This window comes from Cyrtonyx montezumae, unplaced genomic scaffold (assembly GCF_038088225.1).
Source record: "Cyrtonyx montezumae isolate F1298 unplaced genomic scaffold, pur_monq_1.0 scaffold_0, whole genome shotgun sequence".
NCBI classification, from domain to species: domain Eukaryota; kingdom Metazoa; phylum Chordata; class Aves; order Galliformes; family Odontophoridae; genus Cyrtonyx; species Cyrtonyx montezumae.
In genome coordinates, this window is record NW_027071824.1 from 39,717,067 (window position 1) to 39,731,522 (window position 14,456).

The 14,456-nt window shown below is 39.6% G+C and overlaps 1 protein-coding gene across 2 annotated transcripts in view; it reads left to right on the top strand.

The window, feature by feature from the left end:
- NHSL1 (NHS like 1) overlaps positions 1-6,274 on the top strand; it is a 160,974-nt gene extending 154,700 nt beyond the window's left edge. For both annotated transcript variants that reach the window (XM_065733068.1, XM_065733077.1), the window contains 2 exons: positions 464-593; positions 4,004-6,274. In XM_065733068.1, the coding sequence (XP_065589140.1) occupies positions 464-593; positions 4,004-4,727 (854 nt within the window). In that variant the 3' untranslated portion in view covers positions 4,728-6,274. The remainder of the gene's footprint in view (positions 1-463; positions 594-4,003) is intronic.
- The last annotated feature ends 8,182 nt before the right edge of the window (positions 6,275-14,456 follow it).

Here is a 14,456-nt window from a genome sequence, read left to right on the forward strand (position 1 = left end):
TTTCTCTGACTCTTCTTCCGACATAACGATAGCTATGTTAAAGAAGATGCAGAGTGAGGGATAGCTATTGTAGCATTCAGCTGGTCTTCTGTAGGGAAAAAGGAGCTCTTGCACTAGCTAGAGCTAAAAGCCTAAAGGAAGTTGCAGAATTAATACTTGATGAAATCTGTTGCAGTTCCATTCTGACTTCTTGCTATTGCAGACACAGAAATGAAAAGGATGCTTTATTTAACCGTGCTGGCAATAAAACATCCCATGAAGACATAGTTATCTTTGTTAATTTTGATTTTGCATTTTAATGCAAATCATTAAAACGTCCTTTTAGTATTGTACTCTGCATGTGTCTGAGCAAACGTAGGCATTTCATACAGTGCAATTTCTGAAGCAAAGAGGGGTGGTTTCAAGATCATAAACCTGTTGGTTCCGTGGCAGACTGACAGTATTGTTCATTATTTCTGCGTAGCTGAGGTGTTTGAGTCAGATACAGCAAATAGTTCATTCCTGCCAAGCAATAATTATGGGGAAGAGACGGACGGAGTGGCAACACCAGCGAGACCAAGGACTACTGAGGATCTTTTTGCAGCCATTCACAGGTACTGTAGAAATTGCTCTTTCTATACCATCTGATTTGTTATTTCTCTCAAAAATTAGTTGACGTTGCTTTATTAAAACACCCCATTGCAAGTCATTGCTTTAACTGGAAGCACACATTTATCAGCTTTCTACTATGACTATATATGAAAAATGTATGGAAAAAAGCTTGTATTTTATTGCTATACAAATATATTTGATCTATTCTGAGCTAAAAACTACCTGATTAAATCAATACAGATTACATAATAAATATCCTGCCCCTTAAGTATCAAGTTACATCTAAGTATTTATTGTACTGTTCTTGATCTGCCATATTAACTCTACTGTTGCTTTTTCTGTGTATCTTTTTGCTTTCATTCTCGTTCTCCATCTCTTTTTACTCTTCGCTGCTTATATGGTGCAGTTTGGGACAGAGGCTCAACGCTAATGCTTCATGGCAAGCGTGGCTGAAACTGGCAAGTAACGCAACATGTCAGTCATATGGCAAAACATATGGCAAACGCTGGATTATAGTTTGCCGTAATCCAGCCTGAAGTCGGGTGTTTTGTGTCAAGCTGGTTCATGAATGAAATGTGCAATACTGGCTCTTATTAATGTCATTATTCATTTCCCTTAAAAAAAAAAAAAAAGGTAACAAGTTTTCAGTGCTTGTTAGGTTCACGAGGAAAAAAAAACCTTCAAAATACAAAATGAAATGTGTGCACCATTTAAACAGTACACACAGAAGACCGTTACCACTCTGAGTACTACCGGGCTTGCGTTTAGAGTAGATCAGTGTAGTGGTAGTGCCATCTTGTGGCTCTGTCCTTTACTTCAAAATCTGGAGAGGCCATTCTCCTGGTCACAAAGTGCTCAGTGACATCCGTGTATGTTTACCTGTGTGTCCAGTCAGTTTGCACGTATGTGCGTGACTTCTGCAGCAGGAATACTGAGGGATGAAAAAAGCCTTTTTGTGAGAACACAGCTGGAATTTAGGAGATGTTACCAAAATTACATATATATAATATCATGTAAAGTTGCATATATATATAATACTGACCTCTTATAACTTCCTGTTATCCCTTAGGATATGGCCTTGTGGAGCTGTTCTAAAAATGGCCTGTTGCAGTCATGCTGCATGGCATTCAATAGGACTGCGACATGTCTGTTTTTAGAATGTAGTGTTGTGGCCAGTGACCTTTTTTATTATGTATGCAGATAGAGAGTGGATCTCTGTGTGTGCACATATATGGAATTCATGATTTTATGGGGAAATGGACAATGGAACTGGATGTGGCATAGTTAAAACTGCTTGACGCATTTGTTGTTAAGAACTTGCTTTTGTTGGCTTTAGACTTGAACTGTCCTTCTTGGTTGAAAAATGTTCCCTCTCCTCCCAATTTCTAAAAGGTATTATTTCAGTGATTGGCACTCTTGAATATGTGCTTTGGAGTAGGACAAAAAATTTAGTTGTATGTGCGTCAAAGGTAGGATGAAAAATCTAAGTTTAAGAAACAGTTTTGTTTTTATGTGTCCTATCTCTGTCTGAAAAGCCACCAAAACCAAATTTGGTTCTTAATTTTAAGTCTCTACCATAATTTATACATGCTAAGAAAAATTGCTTAGATGTGGACAGCGATCTTACCATTCTGCCCTGCATTCAGTGTATTGCTGAGTTACTTCAAGCCAGAATAACCAAGTCTTTCCCTGCAGATCTTTGAAACTGAATTTTGCTCCATATTTATGCAGAATTTAATTTAATTTTTGGCAGCAACACAGCCTCAGTCTGGAGTGTTTAAAGTTACCCTTAGTTGGCCAGAATCCTACCAAAGGGAAGTCTCATGAACCCATTTATACACAGCCTTACTGAGCATCCAAGCACCAAATCCACTTGCTGCCAGTGGTACTGACACACGGTTAAATCTATACAAGTTGCTTATGTTTGCCACTACCAAAGTAACAGTTTTATCCTTTTGCTGTCTTCTGTTGTCCATTCAGCCTCAGGATGACAATATTACATTCTTCTTCCCAAAAGAAAAGTGGTAGTGGTGGTGACAGCTGAAAATGAAAGCTGTTATAGTTGCCTATGGGGGGTACCACAAGTGATCTGTTTGTGAACTTCACCACTTCGAGAGGTAGAATTCTTCCTAAGTCTTGGCAGTTTATGGCAATGACTGTTGCTGCCACCCAGTTGGATGATGGATCCTTTTCCTTTGTTTTGTCCTTTTTTCTCAGTAGGCTGTAATACATAAGCACATTTGAGCTTGCCTTGGCAAAATCTCAAAGCCTTTAAGTACAGCTAAAGATCACATTGAGTAGAAACCCGTTTCACAGGAAGAACTGTCTGCATTGAATATGCTTGATAAAAATTAATATGGAATTATAGCATGATAATCTTCTGCTGTCTGGTTATAAACTTTTGGCAAAAGAGTATGGGTTAAATTAACATTCATTCAATCTTTTTTAAATTTATTCTTGTTTAGACTACAAAGAAGATAATAAACATAATGAGATAAGCAGTATTACTACAGATAAGCAACACTAATATACATAGGAGGCATGTAATGCGTTCCTATTTATAATATATTATTTCTAACAGTGGAAAAAATGGAGTAATACAACTCCAGTTTCCACTTATTCTCAGTCCTATGATTGTTTCTTAAATTCATTTTTGTTATTTTTGTTTTCATTAAGTTAAAGCCGCTGGGCCCTTTCACTTGGGAAGATAAAATTCAGTCAGGAACTTGACCTCTTCTTTGTTTAATCAGAAACTTGCAGTGGAAGAGCACCAACAGGACTGTGATTTTTTCTATGCCTCTTATTTAGAAACTGGAAGACTCAGGTTTCACTATTGGCATTTGTATTTATGGATGGATGGTTAGGATCTGCTTTGTTTACTTGACTTTAACTGTAGAAACAGTGCATTGCAATATCCTTTTCTAAAGGGAGGTGCACTGAACTACACCACCTGTCCTCCAGGAAGCATCAAATCAAACAGCAAAAGAAAATGGCCACAATAAAAATAAAAGCAAAACAAAAACCCAAGATATTTGATGGGATATTTTTAATCAAGAAAAATCACATTGAGAATTATCTTTATAATTAATTATTTTTTATCATTTGAATACTGACTCCAGAAAGCCTAATTTGCTAAACAGATTCAATGTTTAGGCTTCAGACTTCTAGAGTTTCACTGTTGCAGATTTGCAGAAAAAGAATAATAAATGTAGCTTATACCTCCGATACTTGCATAAATGCCTATTCAGCTTTGGTGGTGTTCTTCTTCATATTTTAGATTTAGATTACGTCTCCCTTTTCCCTCTCTTGGCTGTATCTTAATTCATTGTCATCCCTCTAAGCAGAGATTAATTAGGAGTGGTAAAAAGTTTCATTTTTTGTTTTGTCTTTCTTGTTTGTTTTTCAAATTCAGATCCAAAAGGAAAGTCCTTGGCCGTAAAGATTCTGAGGACGACCGTACCCGCAACCATTCTCCTTCACCCCCCGTAACACCCACTGGTGCTTCCCCAACCTTATCTACCCTCAAACAGGCAGGATCTATTCAGAGAAGCGTTCGCAAGAGCAGCACCAGCAATGACAACTTCAAAGCCCTGTTGCTGAAGAAAGGAAGTCGCTGTGACACCAGTTCTCGCATGTCAGCAGCAGAGATGTTGAAGCACACGGATCCACGGTTCCACCGAGCCAAGGTGGATGCCTCTCCTGACCTTTCTGACAGCCCTGCCAGCTGCTCGCCCAGCAAGAGCAAACGGGCCCAGGAGGAGTGGGCCAAGAGTGAAGGCTTGATGCCAAGGAGTATGTCCCTCTCCAGCACTAGGTACGGCCGATCACGAACACCGCCCTCTGCTGCCAGCAGCAAGTACAACGTTCGCAACCGCATCCAGAGCAGCCCCATGACCGTGATTAGCGAAGGAGATGGGGAAGTGGTGGAGCAGTCAGAGGGCAGGGTCCAAAGGACTTTGGATGAGCAGCGAGAGAGGCAGCTCGATATATTTAACAGTGATGAAATAGACATGAATGACTTTCCGTATTCTGAGGAGCCGGACTGCAAGGAGACTTTGGATCCAACCCATCTAGACTTAATGGCTCAGCCGGGTACTTCAAGGAAGTACCTGAGTCCTTCAGCAGAAGAAAGTTAAGAGGAGCGGCAGATGGCATTGGATATTAGTCTAGAGAATGACAGAGGACTTGATTCCAGAAGAAAGCCCAGATCAAGGACAAGTTTACTTCGCTGAGCATTTATTCCATGAACTGCATGTGTGTGTTTAAATGCTGAAGCAGTGGTAGTTCTGCATGGTTGGGGTGGGGTGGGGAGGACTTGCTTTGAATGGGTGGTCTGTGGCTTACAGAAATTAACAGCTGAAACTGTTGTGTGAAGCCTTAGAAGTCCTTTTGGGGGCGGGGGTAGGGGAGTTTTCTCAGAGCCTGTAGGGGTGTGAAGTTTTTCTTTCTCTTGAGACTGCAATTGTGCAAGTGAAATTTAAACATAAGCCTGGAAAAGAAGAAGAGGAAGGCTTCTGTGGTACAAGCTGGACATTTGCTTCAAAAGCATTGTGTTGGTACAGCGTAGTGCATTTGTTAAGCAGAGAGGTAGGATGAGGAACCTGTAGAAGGTAGTAGGGTTGGTGCTGCGGCCTCATGGCTTCTTATCCAGGTATGCCCCAGCATTAGACGAAGCGTGCCCTGCTAATGCCAGTAGGTCACCAGGTTATGAATTGGTCCAAGGTACTTGGTTTTTTTCCTGAGGGAAAATGAAACACAAGTCTACACAGACAAGGGAGCAGAGTTTTCTAACACAGTACTAGCTGCTGTGCAGCCATGCACTTACACTTGGTGAAACACTCATTTCCAAGTGAGCTGCTTCCTTGGCCAGAGTATTCCCTTAGAGAACTGGAACAGCTGGGTATGTGCAGAGGATGTGCGCAGACAACAGAGAAGTGGGAGAGGAATTCAGCAGTATACTGCCAGAGTTTGGAATGGTTACGTTTCTGAAGTCTAAAACAGTTTGAGAACTTGCACTACAGAGCTGTAGGTGAAGCCTATCTTTCAAAATTGAAACGGGAGTTACATTTTGCCAGAAGGCTTTCTTCCATTTGTCAAAATGGAAGAGTTATTACTTTTCATCACTTGAAACATGGATACTTGCTAACTTTTGGTTACCAAAGAATAAGTTACAGTTACTTTCCTTTTTGATTTGCCTGCAGTATTTCTTTTCCTTTTTTAACCTTAATACTTTAGTAAGGTTCATTTTTATTGTATATTTTACGGATAATAAAAACATTTAACGGTTTTCCAATTGTAAAGAAGACCATTAATTGAAACTGAAATATTGGCTGGAGTTTTTGCTTCTTAGTAGGAATTAAGGTTTTAATTTGTAAGAAGAATTTTGCATCATTTGATGGCATGAGCAGTTTTTGTATTGTTTGTAAATATTGAAAGTTGTTAAAATACCTTTTGATCTCCCTACCGTAGAATTTATACATTTTTAGATTGCTTTTAAAAAGAAAAAGCACTCTTTGTAGATTATTTATTTTAGAGAAATATGCTTGTAATCTCTTTCTTCATTCCTTTACTTGTTAGTAATGTAAATTTCAGGGGCCTTTGTTTAACTCTTCCCTTCACGAGAGGGGAATAGTGATGAAAATGCTGTGAGTTTGCTTCAATAAAGAAGGCGGCTGCCAGTTGCCATATTGTCTTTTGAGTTGATTAAAATCTCCTTCAAAAGATGTGTCCATCAGTGTATGGCAACACACTGAATGCCATAGACCATGCATCCAACTGCTAACCTACATTTTTCTTTGCAAAAGTTACTAATTCCATGTAGAGGCGGAACTAAAGCGTACTTACACATCATCCCATTTTGGCATGTCAGTGCTGAAACTAAAACACCTGAAATAATCATAAGCTTTTTCCAGTATCATTTGTGAATGTACCTGCTACTTCTTACTTGCAACCTGTCCCAGAAAACTAAAACAGTTGGAGAACCAGATTATAAGCAGAGTGAGAGAGAAGTGGAAAGTGAATCTGGCTGCACTCAGGGGAGCAAAGGTGGGACTGATGAACAGCAAACTTCCTACTGTTTGTGCATGCTATTGGAGCCATGGGATTTTTGGAATTAAATAGAAACCTAACTGGGCAAAATAGAGTATTTCAGCTATTATTAATATTGATCTGAATTAGATACAACCGCTAGATGTCTACTGACATCCTTTGATGTTTCTTTCAGAGCTGTGGTTGCATTAAACATAGAGCCCAGGAGAGTGCCTGGGGAACTTTTAACAGCAGGTATTTTCTTTCTCAAAGCCATGTGTACTTAATGTCTTGTCATACCTCCATCCTGACAGGAAAGGACTCAGGCTTCGCTTTGTTGTTTACAAGTGGGGAAATAGTCTAAGTGCAAACGTGCAGTATTGAAGAAAGTTATGATTCTGCTGTCTGCAACTTCTGCTTTGCAGCATTTAACAAAGAAAATATAAAAAAATAACAATGGTGCCCCTGGGAAGGAAGCTGGCCAGTTTTTTTCCCTGATGCTGGCCATTTGATGGCCATTTTCATAGGTGAAACGGGAAACCCTTTGGAAAGCTGTGGCTTACATGTATATGTGGGTAGGTGGGATTAAAGTTAAAGATAGCATGAGCTGATTTTTTCTCCTACTGAGCTTGCCTTGATGCTCACATGAAGTTGACGTTTAGTGTGTGTTTGATCTGAGGCCCAGGGTCTGACTAGTGTGCAGAAGGCAGTGTCTGTGTAATCCTATTGATGTTGCTACAGGACTACATTTAGGACAATATGAGATGTAAAATGTGTACAGTGTACTAAAATACATTTAGCAGTGCTTATAATTACATTCATGTAGGTAACTGATGTAACTTATATGCAGGTGTCACCATATCATCTATCCTCTGCAGCTGGTTCAGAACTGGTAGCTCAGATTTTTTTTCAGCTGTGTTCTCATCAGCTCCAGTGTTTGCAGCTGAACACAGCCCCAGAGAACAGCAGCTTTAGGCTGCACTTTCAGAACTGGCAGTAACTCTGGTGTGTATGTAATTATGCTAAGGAAAACATATATTATGTTGTACATCCAGCTTTGGAGTTAATTTCTTCTGTTACAATCTTCCTGCTTAGGAAGTATTTGCAATTGTGGTGGTCCTGCTGGTCAACAAGTATAGGTTATGTTTGGGAAACCTCTGCTAAAGGCATCCGGGGCCCTTGGAGGGGAGGAAGAATAAGGAAATTTCTGCCCTGCTAAAGAGGTCTGGTGTCATCCTGATGATTAATCATACTATTACTGGGCTTGGTCATAGTTACAGTTGGTTTACACTTTTCTTCTAAAACAAGAATTGTTGTTAAAGCTAGATCTGAGATTAATATGTTTTTTCCTTTTATTGTGAATATTTACTTCACCATTTCTCTTTATTTTGCTTCCCTTATCTGTGTTCAAAGTTCTTACTTGTGTCAATTGCACGCATCCCAAACTCCCCTTAGAATTCGAGCCCTTAAATTATTAAAAGTAAGTACATCCATAAGGCTGTGTGGTATTTACAAGTTTTCACCACTGATACAGCAAAGAGAGGAATTGATTAGTTGAAATGAAGAATGGTTGTTCAAGGCGCGATAGCTTGGTGAGAGGAGGTTTGGAAGGCTATTGGAAACCAGTGAAAAGAATTCAGGAAGAGGTGAATTTGAGGAAGAGGTGGTTTTGAGGAACCAGGGTGCTCATGCGTAAGGCTGTTGGAAAGAAGGTATAGAATAATGGCAGAAAAGGTGAAGTAGGGAGATTTCTGAAAAGTTGCAGTGAATGCAGAGAGTGACAGTAAGGTATTATGCAGACAGGCTAATGCAGAGATGAAGTTTCAGGTAGTGCAGAAGAGATAAAAGGGGCACGATAATTGTCGGATAGACACAGTTTCTTCACAATGCAAAGGGTATGGAAGACAGAATCAGTCAAACGTGGATGAGTGTTTCAGAAAAGGAAGAGGCAAAGTTGTATGAGCTTAGGGAAGTAATAGGCTGAAGTGAGGAAACATCAGGCAGTATTTGGCAGGCAGCTGCAGGCTTGAGCACAACAGCTGGGAGGGCCCTGTGTACAAAAGCTGTTACCTGAGAATGGGAAAGAATATGGGATCAGAGAGGATAATGCTCACATTCATTTCTACCAACATCCCCATGTCTGTGGTTCTCCAGAATCACTATACTCCAGTACTTGCTAAACTTTATCAGTTATTTCCTGGAGTGAAGAGAGGTCTTCATTGTAGTGCAAGCAAATATATCTTGTCAGGTATTGTTCAGATCCTACAAAGTTCTGGAAAAGCCATTTATAGCAGCAGTCACTGCTCGAACCAAACCTTTGCTATGGTGCGTTAAGTGGTTCAAAACGATGTATTTCTCTGCTTCTATAAGAGATTATTAAAAGGATGGACTTCTCCAACAATAAAGTGTTAAAAAAATTGGAGTGGTAATGAGGAATTATTTTATCTGTTTTATTTAAATGAACTTCAGTACTCATAAGGGCATATGTAAGTACTCACAGAGGTATTCGTTATACTATCTTTCTGATTTTACTTGTTATCTTCTGTATGCTGAATCATTTTCAGAAGTTGCTTCTTTCACAACTAAGCTGAAATTAATGTGCATTGAAGACAGTAAGATACAGAATGCTTAATAAAGAAGTGCAATGTCTTGGGCTGTTCTGAGAGACAGGATAAGTGTCTTAGAAGTGCTTCAGCAGCATAATGAATATGCTTTGCCTTGCTAGTGTACCTCTTTGCAGTTAGGCTGTTCACTCATTATGAGAAATAAACTTTCAAGAGCCAATCAGTTCTCGTCCCAACAATTCTAATGCAAAATGCCATTGATTTTGAGTAGGAAATTGCCTGTTAATAATGAATTCAAATGTGTGCATCTGTGTGTGTAGCAGGGGGGGTATATACTGAAGTAATAAAGCCCAGTCCCAATACAAAGGAGTTTCTTCTGTTGGTAGCATACTGCTCTGTTTGTGCACCAGAAGTTATAAAACCAGAAAATCTTAACTGCTAGAGGAATCAACAAGTGAAAATCTGCCAGGAAAACAGGCAGGCTGCAGAATTTTACGCATTTCCACTATGGGTTCAAAAAATAAATAAGTAAAAATATGTACTTGGAAAAATAAATGTTCCTTTCCGTAGATATATGAATTACGACAACAGTCAGATAAATTCTGGCAACAGAACGAGAGAACAAAATGCCTTATCCGCCATCTGAAGAAGAATGCTTCCATAGTAACGGTATTTAAGTTGTTTTACTTGCATATTCTTGGAAAATTATCACCTTCTTTAGTTAAATACAGTCTACCCAGTCAAATATACTTTGTATATCCTGAAGGCAAGGAATTTTTCCTCCATTTCTCTACAACACAGCATGAGACGAGTGTTAGAAACACAGCTAGTTTGCCTTTGGAACAAGTAAACTGAATTCTGGGCCTGTTTAGACTTGGTGAAAGAGCCATACAGCAACAGATGTGGTCAGTGTTGGTGTGCAGCAGCACCAACACCAGCTGAGAAGCTGACCTACTTCGATTGTATTATTTTACTCCATTTACTGATGCAGTTTTTGATGAGATATTTGAAGAGAAGACTGTGGGAGGTGAATAGAAGTTGGCAAGTGATTAAAAAAATCACTAGCACGTCTGTGTTTCTGGTTTCTTTTTTTTTTTTTTTTTTTTTTTTTTGAGTCCTGGTTCATCAAAACCACTCTTGAGAATGTGGCAAATTGGTCATTGTATTCACAGGATGAATTTCTTGCATGATGTGACAACTTCTGTACAACTGGTCCTTCTATTGTTTGGCTTTGGGGAATGTGTTAGGAATGGAGAAAGCTCCCCGTGGGCAAAGCACTCTAAAGACCTAGCAAATAGGTCCCTGTAAGGTGCTTATTAGTTTCAATATTTATCTCCCTCTGAGGAGTAGAAAGAGTTAAATTTACTTGCAGATGGGCAGAGAAAAGAGCACAGCTGCCTATGGGACTGGAAAAGCTATGCCAGGTGGAAGCTATTAAGCAATTCTCAAAATCAGCACTAGGATCTAATTGAAACTAGCCAAGAAAGATTGTTTAAGGGTTGCTTTAATTTCTGGGAAATCCTTGATCATGCTGCAAAAAAACATGTCACATGTGAAACCTTAAGATCTACAGTTATTGTTGATGTGAGCTTTGAAAAGTTCTTGGAAGGTGACAGTTGCTTTCTGTGGTATCTGTGGAGCAACTTCTGCCTTCCTCACCATTTCTACAAACCTGGAATGATCTCAGTGGGGGCTGCACAAGCAGATTAATGTGATTAACTCAGTGGGTGTGTATGGGGGGGGGGAGGTGAAAATGAATCTGCTGCTATTGCCTGACCAGTAGCCCTGTCTCTAAATCTCTTCTGATTTTGCATTTAAAATAAGGTATAAATAAACTAGAGAAGAATAATAGATCCAGAGAAAGGAGCCTTCTGGCTTCCAAGCTGCCTTGCAAAGCATAAAAGGCTGTATCAAGCGGCAGTGCTTCCATAGTGCTGTAGCTTACACCAGATCTTGGTTTTAGGAAAAGGAAGAAGTGCTTGCTCAAGTCCTGGTTCGTAAATAGATGTTATCAGCATGCTAACTTGCTACTTTTATAACAAAAATATATTCTGACAACCTAGGTCTTGAATGTTGGAAAAATTATAATAATAATCATCTTATGTTTGAAGGAAATCCCCCAGGACTTACTGGAAAGCATTTGCTTTGGTCACAGAACAAAGTCAAAACAAAGAATGCTGAGGTGAGTTTCCCTCCAATTCTATGCCTGCAAACAAATGTATGCGACTGGGAGTGGCTGGGCAAGTTCATTAGGCACTGATGGAAAATCAGTTTCACCTGCCCTGAGAACTGCTGGGGGCAGTCTGTGAACTCCCCTCTCCTTCCACAGTGCAGGAGGTGCGGCTAAGGTACTCTAGTATGTTTTTATGTGGTGAGCAGGAACCTCCACGTTGTTTGGTCTGTCTCAGAGGCGCCAGGAGGGATAATAGTGAGCTGTTGGCTTGGGCATTCCTGGGTCCAGAATCTTTGCAATTGCGTGGAGTTGATTGGCAACATCCTTACAACAGCTGGCAGCAGAGTGACACCAGGCTAAGGACAGAACAAGCCTTCATCTTCCTGAGACTGGATAGCATTGGAACTGTGATTCAAAGGTGAGAGGTACTGTATTCCATTATATTTTACAGTAACAGGGAAGAGAGTTTGGAAGGCTTTATTTATTTATTCCAGGTGATATGCGGTGGGGATACTATGTCTCTTAAAATAGTATGCATTAGATAAACACTGAGAAGAGAATTTAATGTACCTTTTTCTCTAGCGGTGCTAATGCTTCTGCAGTTTTAATGTGCTGATGTGGTTATATTGCATGCATGTGAATCAGCTTTCCTAGTCACCAATTATGGCTGCTTAAAAGAAATGTGCAGACCCCTGGTATCTCTGGTCTACAAGCTGGAAGTTGGAGGTACAGAACAAGAGTGTTCATAAACTTTCCTGTTTCCTGTGCAATGTAGTAGGGTCAAGACAACCTTGTTTCATGAGCCCTCAAGCTATGTACGTGGGTAGTGAATGAAATGGTGAGACATAACTCTCAAAGCAGGGAATCCCAGAACAAATCTCAGAAGGCTTAAAGGTGGGGGGGAAAGAAAAGCAATGAAATATGCAGGCAAACTAACAACTCTGAAATTCTTCATGAGCTTTAGTCTGATAGATTAAGAGCAAGAGAAAAAATTATCTGTTTTAAGAGGAATGATGGAAAATTAGAGACAGAAATAAGTATTCTTTGGAGATATCAAGCCATTCTGTATGGATTTCTTCTTTTCTTTCTTTTTCTTTTATTTTTTTTCTTCCCTTTAAAAGGAAAACAGGAGGAGATAGGAAAAAGAAGGATGATTAGACTTCAAGTGGAATTAATTCCCAGGCTTAAGGAGAATGAGGGTTTAAAACCAAGGAATATAAGCACCATAACAACAGAAGTTTATACTTACACAGAGTCTTGCTGCCTTATGGGTGTAAGTTGCAGCACCAGGGCTGCTAAGGGGGAAAGATAACAGCACAAATCAGATCTCCTCAATATTCCTTGGTTGGAGGCAGGAATAGCATTGCTCTGGTTCATGCTCTCTGTGCTTGGAAGTCTGTTAGAGGAATTCATTTTATTAGCAGTTGACTTAAAGACATGCATTCATTTATGAACTGTGTTCATAAGAATTATACTACTACTAGAGTGTACGTATTTCTTGCTAGTGGAGTTTGTGCTGGCAAATTGTACTGGCATTTGTGTGACCATATTTGGGAGTTTTGTGGGTTTAGGGACCCAAGGAAAATCCTTGTCATTGGAGATTAAGCCATTTCTTTTATTATCGGGGCCACCAGTTGTTGAATGATTATAAAGACATTCTGACTTGAGTTTTTCGTTTTCTTCCACTTCATAGAAACCAGGACTGAATTACTAGTCAAAATATTTAGTATGAATGAGCATCTCTCCTCGGGGATAGGTGTGTGCTGAAATGCAGCTTCTCCCTTTGCACACCAGTGACAAAGATTGTGTTCTAGATCAAGGGTGGAAAGTGGTTATTTCAGAAAACTAAGCAGTGTCTGTCTTGTTTTGAAAGCACATTTCACCACTGGCAAGTACAAATAAGTGAGTCATGAGCTAGTTGTCAGCATAGCAACAAATAGGTGCCAGATGCTCTGTCCGTATGTAAGCATGAATCAGTTTTATTGAATATTTCATTTTATGAGCATCTACTGTGGTTAGGACATTCTATTAATATTAAACCATTATATTATTGTAGGAGATGTGAGCTGTATGCTTTCAGTGCATATTTAACAGAGCCATTTTGTATAAACTACCAGTTCTCTTTTCCTCTAAATGCGTTTTGATCATGAGGCTTTCATCTTCACAAGACATGTGTGCATCTCAGTCCGCAGAGCAGTGGGCAGTAAGGGACTCTGACAGCTTGTGCAGAGAGGTCAAGTGCAGAGATTGCCCTCTAAGCCTTTGAAAGCCTTTTTAGTAAGAGGGTGCCTCTACTATTCCATTGTTTCACACTAAATATAAACAAGTGGTTGTATATGTGCTGGCTGTTGTCTTACTAGAAAACTGAAGCGGTGTCACCCTGCATGTCACAGTGAGCCCCTGACTCAGAAAACTGCATATGCGTGTTAGCAGCAGGTTTTAATATTTTTGTAAGTTCTAATCTTCATTGGATTAAAACAAAAAAAATGTAAGCGCCTCGCGGTTATATAGTACAGGCTTACAGTGGTCTATGTGTGTATGTGAGAAATCATGGTGTCTGCTTTTCAAAGAGAGAGACATTTATTTGCTTACAAAACTTAGAAACAATGAACAGACTTTATTTTTACACAGCTGTATGATGTAGGAGCAGGGAAGGGCCCAGGGAAGACAGCTAAGCATTCCTTGCTTCAGCTAGCATCCTTCACTGCTGACAGATGATTGTTTGACTTCTTGCTATAACCAGAGATGATGCTCTCAGTGCTTTGCTGCCCTTTCAGACTGCAATTTCCTTTTAGATTTTATTATTGTTGCAATTTAACTAGGGACAACTAACATGCAAGACCAGACAAAATGGTGTTGGAATGAGGTACAAGACACTAATTCTAGATGAAATTAGAAGCAGCCTATTAGAAAAATGAACTGAAGTAATGGGGGTATATTTTGTTCTTAATTTGAATGTAAGCAATTATCTGTTCTTAATTCGTCTATAGGAATGCAAACAAACAATTTGTCTAAGGCAGAATTTGAGTTACCCAATGAACACTCTGTGGGAGATGATCGCTCAGTGTTCTTGGAGGGAATAGCAATTCTTGGCTAGTTCT